Genomic DNA, 25873 nt, shown 5'->3' with positions numbered 1-25873 from the left:
CCTCTCTGCCCCTACTACCCATCTGGATGAATATTTCTTCTTAAATCCTTGGTTGTCAGACTTACACACAGTTTGATTTTCTGGCAGTTTGGGTTGTTTTTTGTTTTGAGGTAGTTGTAATCCTTCTTTTGGTTGTGCAAGGACGCAAAGTGTGTCCACCTATGCCTCCATCTTGGCTGGAAGTCCCTAAAAAATGTTCTTTTTAAAAAGAAGGTACCAAGTTGCTGTCTTAAGATTTATTTCTGAACCAGTAATATTCAACTTCTCTTATTCATAGTGAACCACTAAGTGACCAAATGGAAGTTAAAATAACAAAAATATATTGATATGCTTAGCTCTACTGGGGATGTCAGCTCTTGGTTCTTGAGTTCGGCAAAGGAATAATTCAGAGCCAAGAACTCTGACACAAGAGGAGGTTTATTAAGCATGTAAAGTGAAAGTACACCTGAAGAAAAGATTCAAGTGGACTGCTTAGAGACCTGCCTTGGCCTTTTAGAAAGGAAATCACTGAGGCAAAGAAGTGAGCCAGCTGGGCTGCCTGGACTCTGGTAACAAGTTACAGAGGCAAGAGAAGGGCCATTGGAGACAGGTTAAGGGGGTTAGCCTGGGACAAGGTGCCACTTCCCTCTGTTCCCCTGGTTGCAAGTCTCCTGGGCTTAGGAGAAAGAAAGCAAAGATGATGCACTTGAAGAATGAAGGGGAAGAAGGTGTGTGTTTGCTCCAGGGAGAGCACGTGCTGGGTCCTTTGTCTTAAGGCTTTTTAATCTGTTTTCTAAAGGCAGGAATTTTAGGAGAAGCTTCAGGGAACAATCTCAATAGAACATCCATCAGCTTTCCAGGTGTTTCCTTTAATATGCTGATTCATCAAAATAAGTGTATAGGGTCAGGGTCATGGCCTGTACTGATTGGTTGGTGCTAAGGTAGGGGATCATTGGTCATTAAATCTGGTTCTGATGACAGCCATGGCATCACTATGTCTGCTTTTGCTGCTATTCTGGGCCTGGAGCTGAAATACAACCAAGACCTAGACGTTATCTCTAGAAGTTTGACAAAATCTCTGTCTCTGTGGTCAACAGTCCTGAGGCTTTGTTCCTAAGACTATATGATGCTGATCAGAACCTCATTGTCCTGAGAGCTTAATGCTTAAGGGAGTGGACATGCATGGGAGAAGGAGGCAGGTGAGTCAGGGTGCTGGATGAGGCCAGTTTGAATCAGCTATGTGTCTCAGTTTCCCCATTCTACTTGCCAAGGAATTTCCCTAGCTTCTTAGTATCCTGCCTCATTTTCATTTACAAACTTAAGTGCTTAGAATTTAAATTTGTATTTAAAAAGTAATTTTGTTAATTTAAGATATATATAATTTGTTTTAAAATTTGTTATTACAGGCTTATGGAAATAAATTTTAACAAAAACATTTCTAAACTGTGGCAATTTTCCTTCTTCCCCACAAATACTTTACATTTTTAACACTAATCTCAATTTATACTTTCTTACCATGGCCAAATTAAAGATGAGAACACTCAAATCACTAAAAATGAAAATTCAGATTTAAAAAAATTTGAGTATAGTTGGCATATAGTATTATGTTAGTTTTGAGTGTACAACATAGTGATTAGATATTTATATATCTTATGATGTGGTCACCACATTAAGTCTAGTAATCATCTGTTATGCAAAGTTACCACAATATTATATACTGAATTTCCCTTCACTTTTTTCACCCATCCCTTCATCCCCTTCTCTTTTGGCAACCATCAGATTTCTTAAAGTAATAAAATATATTGAAAGGAAAAGTTACTAAAATTTAAAACAATAAACTACACTATGCACTGTGACTTTAAAAAGAAGCCAAGATTGTCTTTGAAAATGTCTATTTGAGTAACAATAAAAGTCAGAAAACAAAGATCAAGGTATAGGAAATGAGAATTGGTTAACTACTGATTTTAAACAACATGAAAGAAATGTTTAGTTAACTGTGTGCAACAAGAGTTAATAAAATATCACTCATTTACCTCCATATAATTGCATATCTCTATTAATGAAGGTTAAATGGATGCTCTTTACTTTCTAGGCAAATGGTGGGATGTAAACATTTAATTCCTAGAGACTTCCGGCCAAGATGGAGGCTTAGACGGACATGCTTGGTCTCCTTCTACAACTAGAGAGGAATACAACTACTTAAAAACAAAAGATAACTAGAAATTCCAGAAAATAAAGCTACACGGAAGCCCAACGTATGAAGTTATAAACCAGTGGTGCCCTTTGGGCAGGTAAGAGCGAAAGTAGGCGGTGCTGTTTGTGGTAGTACCAGGGACAGCGGCAGGGAGAGCAATCTCAGCTGCAGTCTAACCCCGGCAGCTTGCGACCCCAACGCTGGGAAAAGCAGCCACCGCATTGCCTCTGATGGTGAGGCCCAGAGGGAGGGAGGACGGATCCCGGTCTCCTAGCAGAATAACTGCAGGAATCCATCTTGGACCCCCGCCCCCACACAAAGCGCCACAGCACTGCGAAATAGGTTGCGGATAGCCACTGGTCGCTGGGGAGTGACGACAAAGCGCCATAGCGCGGCGAAAAAGGTTGCGGGTCGCCGCCGGTCACTGGGTTGTGACGAGTACACAGGCACTGCCCCCTATAGCCGGCCCAAGAAAACAAAACGCATCTGTCAAAATGAGGCAGACAACTATAGAAATCCCGGTGGTGCAGCTCACCAGGCAACAGATGAAGAACCTGACAGATGAACAAATAAGAAACCTGTCAGAGGCTCAGTTCAGGGCCATTGTTATCAGGTGGCTTACAGAATTAACAAAAGATCTGGAAAGAGATGAGAAGGAATTGAAAAACACTCACACTGAAAGGAACAAAACCACATATGAGACAGATGGTGAGGAAATAAAACCCAGAGTTCAAATCAGCAAACCAGAACATAGAGAAGGAACAGTCAACCAGTGCAGAGAGAGGAAATGGAAAGCAAGGAAAATGATGAGAGGATCAGAAACCTCTGGGACAGCTATAAGAGATCCAATATATGAATGATCGGGTTGCCAGAGGGCGAAGAAGAACTAGAAATTGAAAAATTATGTGAAAATATAATAAAGCAGAACTTCCCAAACTTGGGGAAGGAAATAGACTTACAGGTCCAGGAAGCACAGAGAGTTCCAAAACAACTGGACCCAGGGAGAATCACTTCAAGACACATTATAATCAAAATGTCAAAAGTTAAAGATAAAGAATCTTAAAAGCAGCAAGAGAGAAGAAAAGAGTCATGTACAAAGGGGTCCCAATTAGACTACCAGCTGACTTCTCAAGGGAGACCCTGCAGGCAAGAAGGGACTGGCAAGAAATATTCAAAGTAATGAAAATCCAAAACCTACAACCACGAATACTTTATCCAGTGAAGCTGTCATTCAGAATAGAAGGGCAGAGAAAGTGTTTCCAGGACAAAATAAAACTGAAAGAGTTCATTAGATCCAAACCACTGTTATATGAGATGTTAAAAGGACTGGTTTAGAAAAAGGAGGATCAAAACTATGAACACTAAAATGAAAACTGCATCACAAGAAACAACAACAGAAGCTGGGGAATTGAAATAAAGGCAAACTAAATAGGCAACGAGAGTGGAAAAAGAACTATAGGTATGGGGAGCATACTGGGGGGAGGTCAGCAGGGAAGGGGAAGGGGGAGAGGGAGGGAGATGGTATAGGAATTAAGAAGCATCGTAGGAGGGAATGGAATAGACAGAGAGGTTGAGAAGAACTATATGCACAACCAATGGACATGGATTAAAAGGGGGGGACAAGGGGAGGGAGGGGGGCCACCGGGTGGAAGGGAGCAGAGGGAAGGGAAATTGGAACAAATGTAACACTGTAATCAATAAAACACATTAAAAAAACATTTAATTCCTTTTTACATTCTTGGAAAGAGAAAAGAAAATCACGTCATAAAAGTGGAGAAAGGGTCATAATATAAATTTTTAAATTTTATTTTTATGTTTTTGATTTTAGAAGGGGGAAAGGAAGAAGGAGAAGCAGAGAAACATCACTGAGAGAGGAACATCAATTGGCTACCTCTGTTCACACCCCAACTGAGGACTGAACCTGCAGTCTAGGCATGTGCCCTGACAGGGAGTCAAACTGGTGACCAACTAAGCCACACCACCTGAGTCAGGGTCATATTTTATAATAGAATATAAGAGAGTCTGCAAAAAGAAGAAAATCTAAGCAAAACCCAGCAGTACTGATTTGTCTCTTTCAGTCAAGGGGGACATAACCCTATCCATTCACTTGTTATACTGGATCACAAGTAAAGGTTGATTTTATGATTTAGAGTTCCAAATACTGTGCACTAATCTCTCTATAACACCATTTAGTTGTTTCAAGCTGAAGATCAGAAACTTCTCTTCTCTAAAATTCCATACATCTTTTCATTTTTTGGTCAACAGAATCTGTGTATATACCTGCTTGATAAGTCCTAACATGACAGGAGGATTTATCTTTAGTGAAATGGTGGAAACAATCTTTTCTGCACTTAATATGAGATTATCTTTATATTTATTATTTTTTATGCCTGCATAATAACATATCTTTATTTTTTTAATTTTTATTGTATTTTTTCATTGCCATTTAGCCCCCTTATACTCCCCTCCCCCACAATCACCATACTGTTGTCCACGTCCATGTTTTATTTATATTTAAAGTATTAATACATAAGCACAAAATTAATATTGAGCCACAGAGCTTGTCAAAGTGGTTTTTTAGGTTTTCAAAATGCACTCTATGCAATTTCGCTTGGTTGAGGTATAAAAGCTATTTAAAATCTCATTCATGCTGAAAGATTTTGTAAATGGTAGATTCATTTTTCTACTTTAGCTAATGCATTTATTCATTTTTACATATTTTTACACAAAGGCTGCTAAATCTGAAATTTAGACCTCCTTTTTTTTTTTAGTTTTTTTTTCCTGGTACACATAAATTCTTTTTCCTTTTTCTCCCCAGTTACCAAAGAAACGTTTTGTTAATCCAAAATAACCTATACAAATGAAATAGTGCCTACCAGAAAAAAATTATTTCATTAAAGAGAAAATGAAGAAAGCTAATGTTACCACCATGACTTTTAAAAAATCAGACTTTCGCAATTCCTTTTGGTGCTTTAAAAAAAAAATCACTAAACTAAGAAAACCATCATGGTATCATTTATGCCTTATCCAATGTGTGAAAATTTTTTGTGCACTAGAATAAAATATCCAATCATTATGATATGTGCTACAAAAATGGTCACCTGAAAAGAACAGATATCTTTAAGAACACCCCATGTCCAGATCATTTAAGTTGTGCAAGCATACTAAAACAGCTTAAAATTCTTACTCCTCTAGTTTAAAAAACTGTATTTTTGGGCTGGTAAAGTTTTTAGTTTTAGAAGTCTTGGAGAGAAACAAAGAGGTGTGAGCACATATAACTGGCTTATTTCAAAGATGGATCATTCTTATGCGTGGAACTCTCTTCTGTGACACACTTTTCTGATTTTTCATTTTTCTAGAATTTCTTAAATTTGTAATTCAAACTTTAAAAAAACTGAACTAGTAATGAAGTTGGATATTACTGCCCAGACAACACATGCAAATAGCATCAAGAGAGACATAAAGAAAAAGTTTTCCATTGAAAATGTTTGAACTCATCCTCTTTAATTTTGAATGTGGTATCTTTCCACAAACATATTATTATTCAAGAGATTTTTTTTATAACAATTTCTTCCATTTGAAGAAAACATTCATATAAAACAAGTGTAAGTCTGAGCTGCTGCTTCAATTGAATTATTTTAAATGATCAGGATTAGAAAGTAGAACATACTAGAGTGAGGTCAAAATCTCACACCAAAAGACTCTTTGTATCCTAAAAAGTTACATGGTTATATATTTCCTAATGTCAAATTAGCCAAAAACTATCTCTACCTGCTTACTATTATATGGGATGATCTGTCATTCTACTTCAGGAGAGATATAAAAGTCTAAAGGAAGAAAGCAAATTATTGGTGGGATCAGAGAATAAACCATTACTCAGATCAAAAATGTAAAAGCAGCAAAAGCAATTAAAAATTGAAAGCTGGTGAAGAGAGAAAATAGAATAAACAATCAGGGTAAAACTGAGATACACTGATGTACAATGATCACCAGCAACCACAGATTTACACTGGGAAGCTAGTAAGTACCTGATAATATACTAGAAATTTTACATATGCTCTCTCATTTAATATTTCTTTAAAGTATACTTTATTGATTACGCTATTATAGTTATCCCAATATCTTCCCTTTGCCACCTCGGCCTGGTCCCCACGCTTCCCTCCAGCAATCCTCCCTTAGTTCCTGTTCATGGGTTGTGCATATAAGTTCTTTGGCTTCTCCACTTTCTATACTATTCTTAACATCCCCCTGTCTATTTTGTAGCTACTAATTACGCTTCTTAATCCCTGTACCTATCCACCATTCTCATTCTTCCCTCTCCCCACTTATAACCCTCCATATGGTGTCCATGTCTATGGTTCTGTTCCTGTTCTAGTTGTTTGCTTGGTTTGTTTTTGTTTTTGTTGTTTAGGTTCAGTTATTGATAGGTGGGAGTTTACTGTCATTTTACTGTTCATAGTTTTGATATTTTTCTTTTTCTTAAATGTGTCCTTATAACATTTCACATAAGGCCTTGGTGATGATGAATTCCTTTAGCTTTATTTTGTCTGGGAAGCACTTTATCTGTCCTTCCATTCTAAATGATAGTTTGCTGGATAGAGTAATCTTGGGTGTAAGTCCTTGTTTTTTTCATCACTTTGAATACTTGCCAGTGCTTTCTTGCCTGCAAAGTTTCTTTTGAGAAATCAGCTGACAGTCTAATGGGAACTCTTTTGTAGGTAACTCTCTTCTTTTCTCTTGGTACTTTTAAGATTCTCTATTTATCTTTAACCTTTAGCATTTTAATTATGATGTGTCTTGATGTGGGCCTCTTTGGGTCTAGCTTGTTTAGGACTTTCTGTGCTTCCTGGACTTGGATGTTTATTTCCTTCACCAAATTAGGGACGTTTTCTTTCATTATTTTTTCAAATAAATTTTCAATTTCTTCCTCTTTCTCTTCTCCTTCTTGCATCTCTATGATTTGGATGTTGGCACTTTTGGAGATGTCCCAGAGTCTCATTTGTTAGTTTTTTTGAATTCTTGTTTCTTCATTCCGTACTGGTTGACTGTTTTTTTTTTTCCTTGTGTTCCAATTCATTGGTCTGTATCCTGGCTTCCTTCCCTTCATTGTTGGTTTCCTGTGGATTTTTCTTTATTTCACTCAGTGTAGCCTTCATTTCTTCCCTTATGTGTTTGCCATACTCAATGAGTTCTCTGAGCATCTTTATCACCAGTGTTTTGAACCCTGCATCTTATAGGTTGGCTACCTCTTTTTGCTTAGTTCTTTTTCTGGAGTTTTGTTCTGTTCTTCCATTTGGGCCATATTTCATTGTCTCCTCAATTTGGCAGCCTCCTTGTGTTTTTCGTGGTGTATTGGGTAGAGCTGCTTTGACTCTCTGTCTTGGTGCACCTGTTATATTGTAAGAGGGGGAGGCTTAGGTATTCATCAGTGTGGGGCAACCTGTTTCATTGCTTTGTGGTGCTGTATGTGGGGGAGGGGCCATAAAACAATGCTGCTTGTTCAGCACTTGCCCCTTTTCCAGTCACTTCACCCACTTCCTATATGCAACTGGTGCCCCTCTAGCTTTTGCTCTGGTGGTGATCCCCAGAGTGGGAGGTCTGTGTATGTTCTATGACTGTGTGGGCCCTCTAAATAAACTCTACTCTCCTGAGAGATGGGCAGTTTCACTTATCACCCCAACCCTCACTGGATTTCACATCCAGAAGCAATGAGGCTTTATTCTCCAGGTGCTGGAACCCTGGGCTGCGCAGTGTGGCCTGGGGTTAGAATCACTCCCCAGGTGTCCCTCCTGGCCTTTATCCTCTACACGTGAATGTGAGACCACCTGTTCCACTAGCTGCCATTGCTGCCCTGCCACCATCACCTCACCACTGCCACATTGGGTCCTCTGTCCTCTATGTGCCAGCTCCTCAGCTTTGCCCCTCCTACCCATTTGGGTGAATATTTCTTCTTTAAATGCTTGGTTTTCCAACATCCATACAGTGTGGTTTTCCAACAGTTCTGGTTGGTTTTTGTTTTGAGGTTAGTTGTGGTCCTTCTTATGGTTCTGCAAGGAGGCAAAAGAGTGTCTACGCCTCCATCTTGGCCAGAAGTGTCCATTTAATCTTTACAACAAGAATCCAAGTAAGTGCTATTATCATCGTTTCTATATTTCACATATTAACTGAGGCTCAGAGATGTAGCTTGCCTAAGGCTGCAAAGCCAGTAAGTGACAAATTTTGTATTACAACCCAGATCTGACTTCAAAGCTTGTTGAGTTACTCTATCCTGTCTCAAGCTAGCTCCCATTTTTCAGGGGGAGAATGAAGCAAATAAAGTATAAAATAATTTTTAGGGTTAAAGGAAATTTATTATGATCTCAGTAATAACCCTTGAAAAAAAATACATTTGTTGATTTCAGGCCAAGATGGAGGCATAGGAAGACGTGCTGTCTCTCCATCCACAACTAAGAAGGAATACAACTACCTCAAAACTGGAGACAACCATAAGTTCCAGAAAATAGAAATGCATGGAAGTCCAACAAACATATATAAAGAAGAAATACTCATCCAGACAGATTACGCTCCAATATATAGCACAACAACTTGGTAAAACAGGTCGCCCTGCACTAATACGTAAGGCTTTACTCCTTACAACGTAACAGGTGTAACAGCTCTACTTAAGACACAGAGGCAAACACTGGAGCCTGTCAAGTTGAGGAGACAGAGAAATATGGCCCAAAAGAGGGAACAGATAAAGGTTCCAGTGAGAGAACTAAGCAACGAGGAGATAGTCAACCTAACAGACAAGAAGATAACCAACCTAACAGGTGAACAGTTCAAAACACTGGTGATAAAGATGCTCACAGACTTCACAGATACTCTTGAGTATGGCCAAACCAGAAAGGAAGAAGTGAAGGCCATGCTAAATGAAACAAAGGAAAATCCACACAAAATCAATGGTGAAGGGAAGGAAACCGGGATTCAAATCAATGATTTGGAACATAAGGAAGAAATAAACAGTCAACCAGTATAGAATGAAAAAACAAGAATTCTAAAAAATGAGGAGAGGCTTAGGAACCTCTGGGACAACCTTAAACATACCAACATCTGAATCATAGGGGTGCCAGAAGGAGAAGAGGAGGAGCAAGAAATTGAAACCTTATGTAAAAAAATAATGAAGGAAAACTTTACAAATTTGGTGATGGAACTAGACATACAAGTGCAGGAAGTACATAATTCCAAACAATTTGGACCCAAAGAGAACCACACCAAGACACATCATAATTAAAACGCCAAAGGTTAAGAATAAATAAAGAATCTTAAAAGCAGCAAGAGGAAAACAGAGAGTTACCTACAAAGGAGTTCCCATAAGACTGTCAGCTGATTTCTCATAAGAAACTTTGTAGGCAAGAAGAGACTGGCAAGAAGTATTCAAAGTGATGAAAAGCAAGGACCTACAACCAAGATCACTCTATCCAGCAAAGGTATCATTTAGAATGGAAGGGCAGATAAAGTGCTTCCCAGACAAGGGAAAGCTAAAGGAGTTCATCATCACTGAGCCCTTATTATATGAAATGTTAAAGGGACTTATTTAAGAAAAAGAGGATCAAAACTATGAACATTAAAATGACAACAAACTTACAGCTATCAACAACAGAGCCTAAACGCGCGCGCACACACACACACACACACACACACACACACAAAGCAAACAACCAGAATAGGAACAGAACCATAAGTGTGGGGATTATTTGGAGGGTTATCAGCTGGGAGGAGGAATGGGGAGAAATGGGGAAATGGTGCAGGGACTAAGAAGCATAATTGGCTGTTACAAAATAGACAGGGGAAAGTCCTGGCTGCTGTGGCTCAGTGGATTGAGCATCAGCCTGCGAGCCAAGTATCGCTGGTTCGATTCCCAGTCAGGGCACATGAATATGTTGTACATCAGGTCCCCAGATGGGGGCGCAAGTGAGAGGCAACCACACAATGATGTTTCCCTCTCTTTCTCCTTTCCCCACTCTCTAAAAAATAAAATAAACAAATAAATAAAATTATTAAAAAAAAAAACAGACAGGGGAAATTTAAGACTATTATAGAAAATGGTGAAGCCAAAGAACTTATATGCATGACCCATGGACATGAACTAAGGGTCTGGGATTGCTGGAGGGAAGGGGGGTACTGGGAAGAGGGAAGCAAAAGGAAAAGAAATTGGGACAACTGTAACAGCATAAGCAGTAAAATATACTTAAAAAATATGTTTGTTGTCTCCCACTGCCCCCTGTCAATGAGGCTGGGAAGAAGATTGGGAATAGGACAAAAGTGAGGAGAGTAAGCAGTTAGAAAATTTATCATGACAAAAAAAGCCACTATTAGCAGTATTTCATCCTATTCTCAAACAGCCTGACAGAATAAATTAAAAGTACATTAAGATTTACCGGAAGGAAAGAGGAGTAGAAGCAGGTAAAGAGAGGATAAATGGTGATGAAAAGAGACTTGACTTTGGGTGGTGAATAAAAAATACAATATACAGGTGATGTACAATAGAATTGTACACTTGAAGCCTATATACTTTTTTAACCAATGTCATCCCAATAAATTCAATTAAAATTTTAAAAAGTAAATTAAGGTTTAAATACACACTATAGTCACATGGTTCAAAAATCAAAATAATACTGAAAGATATCCAGGAAATGTTTTCATCCTTACCCTTGCCTCCATTCCTCATTCCTCTTCTCCCACGAAGGTAATGACTTGTATTAGTTTCATGTGTGTCCTAGAATGACTTCATATAATTATCGATGTGCTTATTTCTCCCCTTTATTATATATATTATACACATTGATTCGAACCTTGCTTTTCTCAATTGTAATATGCGCAAAATTAACAATAAAATAACATATTAAGGCCCTTTAGAGAATAAAATGATTTTAAAATATGACCAAAATCTGTACTGACAAATAGCATTATTCTAGTAGTAAAATTAAACAGGATCATATTAAATTACTGGTTTCAAAAAGAAAAAGTTAACTTCTTTTAATCCTAACTCAACATTTCAGCTATCAAGAACTTAGCTCTTAACCATTTGGAAATTATGAAGTATTTTGTAATATAATGGTTTTTCACTTTCTTCATTTTACATTTTCTCAAGTAACAAATGTGTAAGTAATCTTTTGCCTTAGTCAGAGCCTTTTCCTTTGGGCAGAGAAGTTAGCATTACTGTTTTCAAAAATTGTTTCAAAACCTAGGAGGTCTTTGACTATTCAATCTCCATCCTAGAAGAGACTACTGAACGTAGAGGAATCAGGGAACTGAAAGAGTATAATTTATTTCAGTAGGTCCAATTTTAGAAACTCAAACTATCTAAGAGGTAGAAAAATAACCAAATATTTGATACTTTTGATGTGTAACAATATCAGACCACAGGACATTTTTTTAAAAAGTAATACAAAGTTAAACAATGATAACTTTTTCACTCTAAAATATCTGAAATTAATTTGTCTGCAGCAACTGAAACCAGGGGTTCTTCACACACTTTGCATCCACAGTGAGATGCACGTGTACTGACAGGGGACATGTGCAAAGTGATTGTAGCTGGGTTCCAACTGGGGCTGCTGCTTCTGGTGCTGCTCCTCCCCATGTTAAGAGACTCAGCCAAGAAACATCTATACTTCCCCATCTTCTAAACCCAATCTAAGTGGCAACTAGACAAGGGAAAAAAACAGGTCTTCATCGAATCTTCTAATTGCACAACTAATTTTATTGACACAGAAAATGTTGAGGATCCCGCATATTTTTATTACAGCTGTTTTTTATTGTGGTAAAATATACATAACAAACTTTACTATTTTAACCATTTTTTTGCTGAAGATTCCAAATTTGATTGGTTTCAAGTGAATGTGCAAGGTTTGATGAGATTATGAATGCCAATATTAAATCTGCTGGAGTTTTATGTACAAGATCAAGAAATGCATCTAAAAGTGGTTCAGAGATGATTTTCTTAAATGCGGATTAAGTAGTATGGGCACATAACACTGTACCTTGAAAATGAATAGGTTTTATTTTATCTAGAGATAAAGGAAGGGATTTGGAACAGAGTCATTTTTCATTTAGTGCATTAAAGCTATAAGGCCATAAAACAGGTAATGCAAGAAGCTTCCATGGTTCTATTTATACGTACATAAGAAGAGACTGCCAGGTATTCCTGTAAATCCTCAATGTATTGTTTCACAGTACTAATTTAATGCCTATGTAACTCTAGGTATCTAGATAAAATTTTGCATTTTTAAGCTATTATTGTTCTCTTGGGAACTGAACTTTTTCCTCTGAGGCTTTGTATTTGACATTGCATTTGACTTTTTATGTAGTAATTGATATGTGCTAGGACAATGATGAATTGGAAGCTTCTCCAAATCCAAATACAATAAATAAATTTTGCTTATTTACTTTTCACATACTCCTATTCAACAGGAGTACCAGATTCATTTTGCTAAACTAATTCCAAAAAGTAGTACATAGACCTCAATTAATTTCAAAATGCTTTTTATTTCTGCATATATTGAATATTTTTACAATTAAAAATTGATTTGTTTTGAAAGTAAAATGGACAAATCTTAAAATTGAAAAAGCAAATACGTGAAGGAGTAAAGCTGTAAATAAGGTATTTGGGAAGCAAAGACTAAAACTGTAAATAAGGAATTTGGGAAGCAAAGACTGGAAGCTTGCCTACATTAAATTAATAAAAACTTTTAGATTCTTTCTGTACATGCTTTATTTTTAAAACCATGAATCATAATAGACACATTTGGAACATTTTCTATTATCAGTCATTATTTTCAGATAGTTAAAACCTTATCCTAAACCTAATGTGGGCTTCATTCTGGAAAGTAAATCTTTTCACAACCGTCTTGATGCACAGAAACCTTTTGAAATTAGACATTCCCTAAAGACTTGTTCGCATGGACACACAGTGATGCTTAAACATTCCAGTATCTAATATGGCCACAGTAGTCTTGATAACCAAAGTCAATGTTTTTCATCTTTAGAAACGTACTCAGAAACACCACATTTAACAAATATCAAGATACTGTGTGTGTGAATGAATATTCCTTTTTATTTCACACCTGAATGCTGTACATCTATTTTGGATTGTATATTGTGTTTATATATTTATGTTTTGATTCATAGTAACTTGTCATGTTATTATAAACTGTAAATAAAAAGAAATGGCTAAAAGAGCAAAAAATAAAAATAAAACATTGTAAATTACTGACTTTAATGAAAACAGTTCTATCAATAGCTACCAGGACTAAAAAATATAACAAAGCTGTAAAAATTGAACAGATATATAAATAATGGTTGGCATTAATGGACAATGAACAAAATAACTGGCCATAGGCACAGCCTTCAGTCACAAATGACACAGCTTCCAACTACCCTGGTCTCTTGTAATTAAATTTCATCACCAGTGAGTCAAACATTTGTCATAACACTAAATAAGCCATAAAACAATGTTTTTAGAATTGAAAAGTTCAAAGCAAACTCTCACTTACCTTCCCTGTTAGAACTGAGGGAAATTCAGTATCAAACTTGTTGCTCAAGCCAAACCTTAAAAACAAAGACAGAACAAAATATATTCTACCCAGCATATTTAACTCTATCCCATTTTTTTAAAAAGTTACAAAGCCATGCATTTTTCCTTCGATGTTGTGGTTTTAAAATGTGTCCTAAAAATTATCTTATAATATTTATAGAAAATAAAATGTTAACTATTAATTCAAATTAGTAGTAAAAGAAATTAACTAGATCCATGATACGAAATTAAAAATAATAAATTAGAGAAACACTATATAGAACTGGAAATATAATTTTTGATAGAAATGTTTCTGTTAAAACCCATTTAGTTGATAACTGTTGGGACTGGTTGATGGGTAATACGTGAGAGCTGATTTCACGAATCTTTCTACTTTTGTGTATATATGAAAATTTTCCTAATAAAAACTAACAAGACCTTTGGAACCATAGAGTTTGACATCTTACAATCAGTTACTATTCAGAAACTCAAAGGCTGATCCTTATGAATGGCTTTTATGTAGATGCTCAAACCATTTTAAGAAAACAGATGCCAGTCTTGAAAGCTCTGACTCTCTTCAAGTACACTCATTAAAACCTGTACTAGGAAGTCAAACTGAATTTTATAAGCCTTACTTCACCTACTTGTTGATTTCAGAACACATAACAAAGGTCACTTCCTGCATGCTAGATGATACATCATAGTGACTACAATTTTATGTTAGTGACTGATAGGTTGCAAGAAGAAAGGAAAAGATGCTAACATTTATTATCAACCCTTTTTGAGGTAGGCAATAATAGTAACAGTTACTAGTAACTATGGATTTACCATTAGGTTAAATACTCTGTTAGGCCAATACACTACTACTTCTGGAATTTACAACTCTGCAAGAGAGGTATTGTTATCCTGGTTTTACAGACAAGGAAGCTGACACTCATATTTTTTTTCCAAAAAATAATTAATTAAATGACTTGTCCAGTTATATAACTAGTAAGGCATGTACCAAAATCCAAATACCAATCTTTAAGTTCTTTTTGCCCTATATTAAGCTCCTGGAAAACAGAAACTACTGTTTATTAATTTTGCTATCTTTCATTATGCTTAGTAGGTGTTTAATAAAAGTTTGTTCAATAATAACCTACTATATAATGTTTGATTTAACTGATCTATGGCACTTTGGTCTTAGGGTCATTTTAAAGATGTTAAGAATCCGATGTCTTATTAAAACTCTATGTAGGAATATTACATTCTCCTTGTATTAATATGGTAATAGCTTCTCTTCAAGGACAGAAGCCAGTCATAAACATAAAAACTCTATACTTAAGATCTAGTAGCAAGGCACACATCCATATACTAAACTTCTATGCTTAAAATGTATTTTATAACAACAAATTCTACTGATATATTTTTAAATAGTTGAAAAAATTAATTAGCAATTGAAAACTGAACTTAACTTTATTAATAAAAGGCTTCATTATTTCTCCAGGTGTCAGTACAACATGTAATGAGAACATAATATTCTCATAATAACATTCCCTTTAAATCTATACATAGAAACAGGAGCACAGACAAACTTAAAAGCAAGATGGTATACCCTATACATGAATTTTTATGGCAACTTTCATATGTTATTTGAGAAAGTGACATTGTAGTATTAAATATATATTTTCAATCTGTACTAACTCAACAATCAATAATGTGACAGATATTTAATAGAGCAAGAAATATATTTTATTTAAATCATATTTAGCTATATAGTACCTTTATCACTAGTCCAAAAGATATAATTTAATTTATTATTCCACAAAGAGTGTAGAATATACACAGGTTTCATTTTTAGGAAGTAGACATGATACATTTTAAAGGAGAGCTCTATTTCCATTATTTTGTCTAAATGCCTTTTAGATGCAATGTCAATAACATGTTCCTACCTCCATTAGATTGCTGCCATTTTAACTTTTCCCAGCTGCTATCCTTTTACTAAATATCAAATATATAGAGGATATAGACAGATATATCTCACAAAAGGTGTTGAATATCTCTTATTTTAAAAGTTCTTAGCTTTACTATTCTCTTTGCATTTATGACAAGACAAACGAACCTTCCTTTCCACTGTTTTCATTTCCTTAGCATCCCCCTTTCTTATTTCTTAGTCTTTTAAAATTTGACTTTTGATGTCACTTTACTGAAAACAACCTCTTATTCATTAACTTTATTTAGAACAAGTTCATCCTGTCTTATTTGTTGCCAAATTCAATGGCCTATTCTCAGAACTTTCCCCTTGACTTTGCAGTTTGTGACACTGCTGATCACAACCTTCCTAACATTCTTCCATTCTTTCACTTTCTTCTAACACTTTTGCCTATCCCCAAAATTTAGCTTTTAGTCATCTGCTTGTCTTTCTAAGGAAGCTACAACAGTTTATCTATATTTAATAGCTTTGACAATTACTTTTATGCTGATAACCACCAAATCTATATCTCTATAGTTTCATATTTTCCAACATGCTGTAGTGTCTAATCTCTAATTGCATACTGAAAATTTCCATTTGGTTATCTTGCTACAAAATAATAATACCACAAGTCAAACGTGTCTAGAATTAAATGTTATCTTTCTTTGGAAATTCATTGCCTTTTTCAAATTTCTCATCTCCATCAATGGCACACTGGCTCTCTTTAACCTAGACTATGGTGTTTTTTGCAACTTCCCTCAATTTTTATTTTTATTTTTTTGCATGTTGCTTGTATTCAGGTTGTTCCAAGTTTTGTTATTTGCTCCTTTGAAATTATTCTCATAATGATTCTTTCCTTTCCAGTGCTGTTGGCTCTTGTCTTTGCTCATGTGGTTCCTTTTGCTTCCTATGCAGATTTCAAGGCTCAAGTCAAGGTCCAATGCCTTGAATGCTCAAGTTTTTATGGATTCCCCCCTTTTTGAACATTCAGAGCCACTTCTAATATGTACTATACAATTCAACAGTTAATAAATTTATTTTAATTTGGTGTTCCTCATCAATATCTTTAAAAAATCTCCTGTTACTTTGTAAAGTAAGACCTGTACTATGTTTTTCTGTATTCTTTATAGTGCTTAGCCCAGTGTTCAAGTTCTTAAGAAGTACTTGCTATAGTCATATAACTAATTTTCTACTCTAGTATAAAAAATGATTGTTTTTCTAAAATATAAAATGTATATTAGAAATAGTAAGGAAAGTACTATTTTACTCCTTAAAATATTCCTTTATGGCTTACATACGTCCACTTTAAAAAGGTAGAGAGATAGGCAAAGTAGGCCCAGTGCACTTTCATAATTTTGGCTTAAAGCCAGTAGGAATCCTGTTCTTGCCTACTAGGGATTTCTTCCTTAGCTTTCTTTCTAAGAGACTTAGCACTTAAAAAGACTATTTAACTCAGATAACTTGAAGCACAACATTTCACTTAGTAACTATTAAAAAATGTTGAAATGGCTGATGCTGAACGAAAACCTCAGCTATTTCATTAACAAACCATTAAGTTAATAACTGTGAGTCCACAGAGGTCAGACAAGCACATTTACCCATTACTGATTAGTGACAGATATTAGCTAAGATGCGGGGTTCTTCAGCATTAGACAAACAGGCACTTGGGAACTGCTCATGCCGTCATTTTATTGGCTTCATTAAATATAGAGCCTATTATGTGTTTGAAGTGGTCCCAGCTGGTGGTTCTTAATGATTGTATTTTATTTGTCAAATGACTTCAATTTTCCAAATTTTAATTTTTTGGACAATTTTTTAGACCAAAGGAAATTGGGGCAAAGGGATGTTCTTCTCTCTTATCTCCCTCCCTATACCCCTCATTGTTTTTAATCCTTTTGAAAATGGCTATACAGCAGTCTTTGAAAACCTTGCACAAATTAAAGTTCATGTGTTCTAGTTGTTTAAGAAAAGAAATCAAAGCACACTAAAATTCTGCCAAGAAACATGATTTAACTAGAAAACTATGAACTTACAGTAACACCGATTCTGAAGCATGTGCACTGAACTTTATTTACTATACTAAGAAAAAAATTTATTCCATATGATTCAAAGAAATTTTCAAAAATGTATTGTTAAATCTTTTAATCTCTCCTATAGAAACAATCATGTTTTGCAACACTATAAAATGGAAAGTGTTACCATAGCTTCAGTATTCTCAAAGTCTAAAATCTTATAAAATATTTACCTTATTCAAACACCAATTAACAATTAACAATGTGTCACTATAATTCCTCAAAGAGAGCTGTTAAAAGAAAAGGCATTCCATTCACTGATTTGAAGCATTAATACTTGTAGTGCTAAGTTTTTGCAGAAATTCACAGTTGGCAAACTTGGCCCTTTTCAATTCTTCAGCTCTTTTAGATTGATTTTAATGAGACAATTTTATAAATACCTGAGAATTGGTAACCTGTAATCTCTACTAACTTCTATACAGGTGTACAATCAAGGGTAGATATCCATATATTTTAAGTAATATAAATAGTGTGGTAATGCTTACAAATAAGAAAAAAAACTCATGAAATACAACTTTCTTTGTATTTCAATACATTGGATCCAAATAGTTATCTGAAAAATATCAAGAAGAAAAGTAAACAGAACAAGTGCGACAGCTTTACCTAAGACACGGGCAAACACAGGAGCCTGTCAAGTTGAGGAGGCAGAACAGTATAGCCCAAAAGAGGAAATAGATCAAGGTTCACGTGGGAGAACTAAGCAATGAGGAGATAGCCAACCTAACAGATGCAAAATTCAAGACACTGGTGATAAAGATGCTCACAGATTTGACAGATATGCTTAAGTATGGCAAACGCATAAGGGAAGAAGTGAGGCTATGCTAACTGAAACGAAGGAAAATCCACACAGAACCGATGGTGAAGGGAAGGAAACCGGGATTCAAAACAATGATTTGGAACATAAGGAAGAAATAAACAGTCAACCAGTATAGAATGAAGAAACAAGAATTGAAAAAAATGAGGAGAGGCTTAGGAACCTCTGGAACTATTTTAAATGTGTCAACATCTGAATGATAGCGGTGCCAAAACGAGAAGAGGAAGAGCAAGAAACTGAAAGCTTATGTGAAAAAATAACGAAGGAAAACTTCCCTAATACGGTGAAGGAAACAGACATACAAGCCCAGGAAGCACAGAGAGTCCCAAACAAGCTAGACCCAAAGAGGACCACACAAAAACACATTATAATTAAAGTGCCAAAAGTTAAATATAAAGAGAGAACCTTAAAAGCAGCAAGAGAAAAGAAGAGAGTTACCTACAAAGGGGTGCCTATAAGAGTCTCAGCTGATTTCTCAAAATAAACTTTGCAGGCATGAAGGGACTGGCAAGAAGTATTCAAAATGATGCAAAGCAAGTACATACAACTAAGACTACTCTATCCAGCAAAGGTATCATTTAGAATGGAAGGGCAGATAAAGTGCTTCCCAAACAAGGTAAAGCTAAAGGAGTTCATCATCACCAAGTCATTATTATATGAAATGTCAAAGGGACTTAAGAGAAAGAAAATCAAAACTATGAACACTGAAATGACAACAAACTCAGAACTATCAACAGAACTTAAAAAAATAAAACAAAAACAAACTAAGCAAACAACCAGAATAGGAACAGAATCATAGTTATTGGGATCATTTGGAGGGTTATAAGCTGGGAGGGAGAAGGGGGAGAAATGGAGAAATGGTACAGGGATTAAGAAGCATAATTGATAGGTCCAAAAAGGCAGAGAGAAGTTAAGGATAATATAGGAAAGGTTGAAGCCAAAGAACTTATATGCCCAACCCATGGACATGAACTAAGAGGGGTGGGATTGTTGGAAGAAAGCGGGTACTGGGTAGAGGGGAGCAAAAGGTAAAGAAATTGGGTCAACTGTAACAGCATAATCAATAAATTATACTTAAGAAAACAAAAAAATTCAAAAAGAAAATAGATATTAAATTATATCACTTAGATGTGTAGTATTTCTGAAACACTTTGTACTTCCAACAGACATTTCATTATTTCTCTTTCTAGAATCTCAAATCAATGAGAGTTAATTTAACCATATTTTTTTTTGAAATTTGGAAAAAGACCCCCAAATTTCCATTTATGATCATCAACTCAGAATTGGAATTAAAATTAGTGTGCTTAGGTCACTCTACTTCTTAAGAAATTATAATTAATTATATGCTAAAAGATTAATATCTTGTTAAAGTAACTAGAGAGCCAACATAGTAGGAAGATACAAGTAGATAGGTATTCTAATACATAAGGGCTTCCTTAACAAAGCTTTCAAAGGTCAAGCCATTCCATACCTCCTCATCACCGGTGATGTTATTGTATCCATACATACCTATGCTCAGAAAAACAAATACTGTCCGTAGCATGATTCAACTAACTAGTATTTGTTGAAGGTCTATAACATAGTATGCACTATGGTGTTACTGAAGTGAATCAATATGGAGTGTTACTGAAGTGAACCAATATTCATTCAACTCGCTTTTATTAGGAGTCTACTCCAAGGCAGGCACTGAAGATTCAGGGGGAACCAGAAATTGTTCCTGCAATTTCAGCTTACAATTTAGTGGGGGCAGAGAAAACTTATAGGAGTTGGAGAAATATGGAGAGCTGGGGTGAAGGCAGTGGGTACTAGAATACTAGCTGAAGGTCCCATTGTAGAGACAAACAGATAAGAAACAGTATGTTATGAACAGAAAAATATAAGCAGTAAGGGGAAATATCAGGAGATTAGGCTGTTAGATCAGCAGGGTTTAGTTCCCTATGCCATATCGTGGAGCTTAGATTCTATCCTACAAGTAAAGGGAAAACAGAATAGTCTTAAGCGGGAGAATGGTGTCTTAGTCTAGCAGCAGGCTGGGGATAGATGTAAATGTGACAAAGATGAAGATGAGACAACTAGTAAGTGTGATGAAAGAGGTGTGAATCAGGGAAGTGGTGGTAGGGAGGAGAAGAATCAGTTTCAGTCATATATTGTTAATACTTACCAATTGCCTAGCTGTGAAAATTCTGAGTGAGAAAGAGAAGCCAAGGATGAATAATGAGATCAGTGGAGGTACATTTAATTGAGATGGAGAATACAGAAATAGGAGGGATTTTTCTGAGGGGCTGGGATAAGTGTGTGGGGGTGGGGTGGGGAATGAGTTCTGCATTGGATATGTTGAATTTAAGATAATGGTGGGCCGTAAGGTGAGGAAAGCCAGATAAAGGATCTGAGCAGAGTCTGGTACAAAGATACATATCTATGAAACATCAGATAATTGAAACTGTGAGAATCAAGATGAGACCATCTAGAGAGAGTAAGGAATGAGAAGAATAGAAGGCTGAGAACAAAACCCTGGAGGTCACTGGTATTCAAGGGGCAAGAAAGGAAGAGAAGCCCATGAATGAGACAGTTAAGGTATAGTCAGAAAAACACAAGGAGAACAAGGAGAATGAAGTGGCCAGGGAATTCTTGGGTTTGTTTGACTGGAAAAAAACATTTTTTTAAATCAGAATTTGAATACCTTCAGGCAAAGCATATACTTTCCAGTTAAAGTAAGGCCCTATCATTACTCAGGCTGTATCATTTTCTGTGACCTGTCTTTCCTCTGAAGGCCTGTGGGTTTGTGACCCCCACAGTGAAAGCATCCAAGAAAGAGGGAGTCATTATAAGGGTCATATGCAGCCATGAGGACTAGAAAGATAGAAAATAAAAGATGCCCATTAATTTAGCAACAAGAGGGTCAAGGTGACCTTAAGGTCAGTTCATCTGTGGTCAAGGTGGCAGAATCCAGATTACAGAGGGGTGAAGAGAAAATAGATATGGTGAATGTAGCTAGTCTTAAGAAATCTGGAGTAGGAAGGGAGACTAGACAGTAGCTAGAGGGGAATGTGGGTCTAGGAAAGTTTTTATTTTTTTATTTTTTATTTTTTAAATTAGACTCTTAATATGTTTACAAGCTGAGCCAGTAGAGAGGCATAGAGGCATAATATTAAAGAGACAGGGTTTTCCTGATGGATCAAAATCTGGGAGGAGGCTGCAAGAGAAGGGTATGAAAGGAACAAGTGGAAGGATAAGCTTTGGACAAGTAGAGACACTCCTTGACCTCAGAGTTTAGAGGAAGAGAGCACAGGAATTCAGACCTAATTAAGATCCAATGCAGGTTTTTCAGCAGGAAAGTGACATGATTAAACTGTGTTTTAAGAAAATTAGTTTGGCACAAGCATGCAGAATAGATTGGAATGGGGAGAGTTGGCGGTCTGTGGCAATAATTCAAGCAGGAGATGATGGCAACCCAAACTAGAGTGGTGCCAGTAGAATGGATAAAATAAAAATCGAATAGACATTTCAAAACGCATGATGATGTAATTCTGGAACTGACTGGCATAGGACAATTTAAGGAGGAAGAAGAGTTAAAATGAAACAAGTATTTCATGGTATCAGGGTCAGAAATGGGGCAACTGGATTGTCCAGACAATATGGGGAGGGAAAATGCTGGGTTGATATACTGAGTTTGAAGTGATTGCTTCTTTTCAAGGCTTAAATTTTGAGAGCCAAGTCCTGTATAGAATAGATGACTGCACAGAGAATGAAAAAGAAAGAGGTAGGCTAGAATAAGAAATATTTCCTTTACATACGGGAACTCTAACACTTCCATGTCAGAAAAAAATTAAATAGAAGCTGATATTTTATATGTCTTAGAATCAGATTAACTACTTCCTAAGGATCTTACTTTACCTGATATAAGGAAGGCTTTCCTACCATTGACAGATCAGAGTTTCTGATCAAGTAAAATTTTCTGCTAAACATTTAATCTTTTTTCAAATCTCAGACATTTGACATCAAATGGTGAGAAAATGTGTACAATACAAAATAATTTTCCAAACTATATACATTGGTTAATATTTCAATTACCAGTTTGCTGCTTTTCAGGTCTTGGCTTCAATTAATACCAACAGTTGCTACCAGCACCACTACTTCACACTCCTAATTCCAGAATTTTTAAGCTGGGGGGACATTATACCTATGACAACGGCCTGGGCATGGCAAGTGTCAGTGCTTTGCTTTTAATTACAAATAGGTTGGTAAGTACTTCACCATGGTTGTTTGAAGAGTAGAATGAAACCACAAATAAGTTTCAAGGACCTTAAATTCTGTTTTCTTGCTCCTTGTCTGTTCTCTGAATTTTAGAAAATAACGAGAGGAGGAGTGCCGGAATATAAAATCTGGCTTAGAATAAAAACCCTTTTCCTGTTCAGTAGTGTGAAATAATATGCATGAAAGCAAACCTTTGTGCCAGAATCATAATTATTTTGAGTTAAAAAAAATGTTCCCGTAGTGATAAAAGTTATGAAAGTAAAAACCTTTCAGAAAGCTGGCATCTGGTCATTGTAGTCTGTCAATAACATTCTTGGACCAAGAAAAACTGTTAAAAATTGCCTAACCAAAAAGCGTATCTAAAAATGTTCCCAAATTCTTTGACAATTTAAAAATCTTTCTTAATATGTTTCATGCAAAGATCACAAAAGTATTACAATCAAAATACTCAACATGTTAAAACTAAAAGCTAACATGATGGGGGAGGTGGTGCATATTATAACATATGATTTCACATCATATAAATTCAGTTGAAAGTCAAAGAGGCTAGGGGAGCCATCATCAAAATTACATGACTTGTTGGAAAAACAAAAAAGCTCTAGTTTGAGGATGCAGTAAAAGATGGCATAGTTAAGAGGATGAACATGACACAATATTCAAATTTTCAAGTATTTACAGCCCATGCACATAAAAATGAGAAAGCAATCTTCAAAGGCCACAGAACCACTAAAATTTTCTTTTGCTTTGCAACTACTATGCTATGAAGTCCCCCTTTTCATTTTCTCAAATATTATCCAAGATTTCAATTTTTAAAAAAGTCACTCTGCATAAATTTTCAAGAAATTATCCTTGGCTTCTGGGGGACTAATTTCCATATACATTTAATGTTTCCATATTTAATGTTTAGGTGTACAGAATCTCCCAAAACCCTAATTGTGCAGATGGAGAGAAAAGCTCAGAAATGGGAAGTAACCTGACCAAGGTCATAGGGCCAGAAAGAAGCAAAGCTCGGATTAACACCCAAGAGCCCTCACTTTCAATCCATTACTCTTTCTACTTTTCATGCTGCCGTTCCACCTGAACTTCTAATTGCATGATATTTATGGAAAGTCAGAGTGAGGGTGATCAAGACGTGAAAAGGATAACTGTATTCATTCATATAAGGACTGGAGAGGAAGAATGGATGGATGAATATGTGGGTGAGTGGGAACTGTATAATATTATTCACAAAATATATCATATTCGTTTTGAAAAAAACCAAGTCTACGTCTTGTCACAGGTCACAGCCGTCAACGTATTCCACCAGACACCAATCTTAGCAGCAAAGAATTTTCTGATATATCCTGCAGTTGAAAGAGTATTCACTCGCCAGCACACAGAGAAGCAAGGACTCACCCTTGGTCTAATCCTTCTGGCTCCCAAACCTGTCACTTCCCTGTCCTATGCTCACTCTTTACCAGGCATTGGTGCATTACGCTTGCATTTCACCTCGTTTACACCTATCTCCCTCGATTTACAGCAGGTGCCCTGTGCTAACCATATGCCTCAGTAAGCCCTCCCCCGCTGCACTAACCACTTGATCACCTTCTCATATATCTCTTTCCAAACCTCAGTCTTTCAAAAGCCCATGATCCCCTCTCGCTTACACGGTGATGTGGCCGGCGCCCCGCACCAATACAGGGTCAGGGGCATATCTCCGCAGATGCTCCTCGCTCACTACCCGAGGCGATGGCGGCGTCTCTTCCTCCTGCTCCTTTTCTTCTTCTTCCTCTTCCTCTTCCTCCTCCTCATCTTCCTCGTCATCGTCGGGCCCCGATACCGACGACGACGACGACGACGGCGACGACGACGTTGTCGCTTCTTCCTCCTCCTCCTCCTCCTCCAATTCCGAGATGGTGTCGAACTCCGCCATGTTGGGAAGCAGGATGCTCATCACGTGACCTCTCGATCGCCGCCACCCTTACGTAGAAGACTCTGAACCTGCTGAAATGCTGGAAGAGGAGGGGGAACGAAATGAAGAGAAAGAGGAGTATGGTACGGATAGGACTTGAGGAGATGCGCCTGCGTGTTGGGGCAGACGGGATGGGGGTTTCAGTGTACGCTTGCGCGGCTCTAAGCGAAGAGGGACGTTAGAGGTGAACTCCAGGGAATTATGGAGGTCCGGTCTGCGGGTGCTGATCTTAATATTGCTCTTTGGTCTTTTGCTGCTTGTATCCGGGGGGACTTATGTTTTTACTTCCTACTAATTAATAGTGAGTATTATTATCCACCCCCATCCCACAGTGTAGGGAAAGACTATTGTATAAAAGTAAGGTTCATACTTTGCCCCAGATATCTGAAGGTATATACCAATTTTTTACGTTCATTACAGCTTTAAAAACTTTAGCGTCAGAACTTCGTCACATTTTAGAAAGCATTTTTTATAAACAGTTTACTGAAGAGGAAACTTTCTATTATTACTTCTATTCCTGTTGTGTGATACTTACAGAGGTCTTTCTGAGCTAACCACTCGAATGTACATATCTTTTAATTCTTCACAACCTTATGAAATATGTACCATGATTATCTCATTTTACAGATGGAAAACCTAGATTCAGAGAGCGTAAGTAACTTGCCCAACGTCATGGAGTTACTACATGGGAGTTCTGATTTTAAACTTCGAGGTCTCTTCTGATTCCAGAAGTCAAGTACTCTTAACCAAAAGACTGAAGTTGTTTGGATAAGCTTTGTAGAGTGGTGCCTTTCGGGGTGTTTCTTGAAAGATGTTTGAATTTTGGATTTTTTTTTTTTTTTTTGGAGTGGTAGAGGGGAAGGTGAGGGCAGGGAGCATTCCAACCTAAGAAATCATTAATTAACACCATTTTCCAGAGACTGAGCTATATTCTTTCACATACAATATCTCAGTTAATCCTTAAACAATCCTGTGAGGTACGCATCTATTTTATAGATGGCACAACAGAGTCTCAGGAAGTTTAAGTCATTTATTAAGGTCTATAATTACCTTTTGTCCAATTTTTTTTTATTTCAATAGTCTATCTTCACATCCACTAAAATGGTG

General features: G+C 36.5%; 1 protein-coding gene across 2 annotated transcripts in view; it reads right to left on the bottom strand.

Annotated features, from left to right (window-relative positions):
* CHIC1 (cysteine rich hydrophobic domain 1) overlaps window positions 1–24869 on the bottom strand; it is a 43059-nt gene extending 18190 nt beyond the window's left edge. For both annotated transcript variants that reach the window (XM_090264000.1, XM_090263999.1), the window contains exons 1-2: window positions 24462–24869; window positions 13705–13759 (exon numbers count right to left, since the gene is read on the bottom strand). In XM_090264000.1, the coding sequence (XP_090120126.1) occupies window positions 13705–13759; window positions 24462–24748 (342 nt within the window). In that variant the 5' untranslated portion in view covers window positions 24749–24869. The remainder of the gene's footprint in view (window positions 1–13704; window positions 13760–24461) is intronic.
* Window positions 24870–25873: the final 1004 nt, after the last annotated feature.

This window comes from Furipterus horrens, unplaced genomic scaffold (genome assembly GCF_987537825.1).
Source record: "Furipterus horrens unplaced genomic scaffold, mFurHor1.1.pri manual_scaffold_17, whole genome shotgun sequence".
Taxonomy (NCBI): domain Eukaryota; kingdom Metazoa; phylum Chordata; class Mammalia; order Chiroptera; family Furipteridae; genus Furipterus; species Furipterus horrens.
Note: the sequence above shows the minus strand (reverse complement) of the source record. Positions and strands in the feature narration are given on the sequence as shown.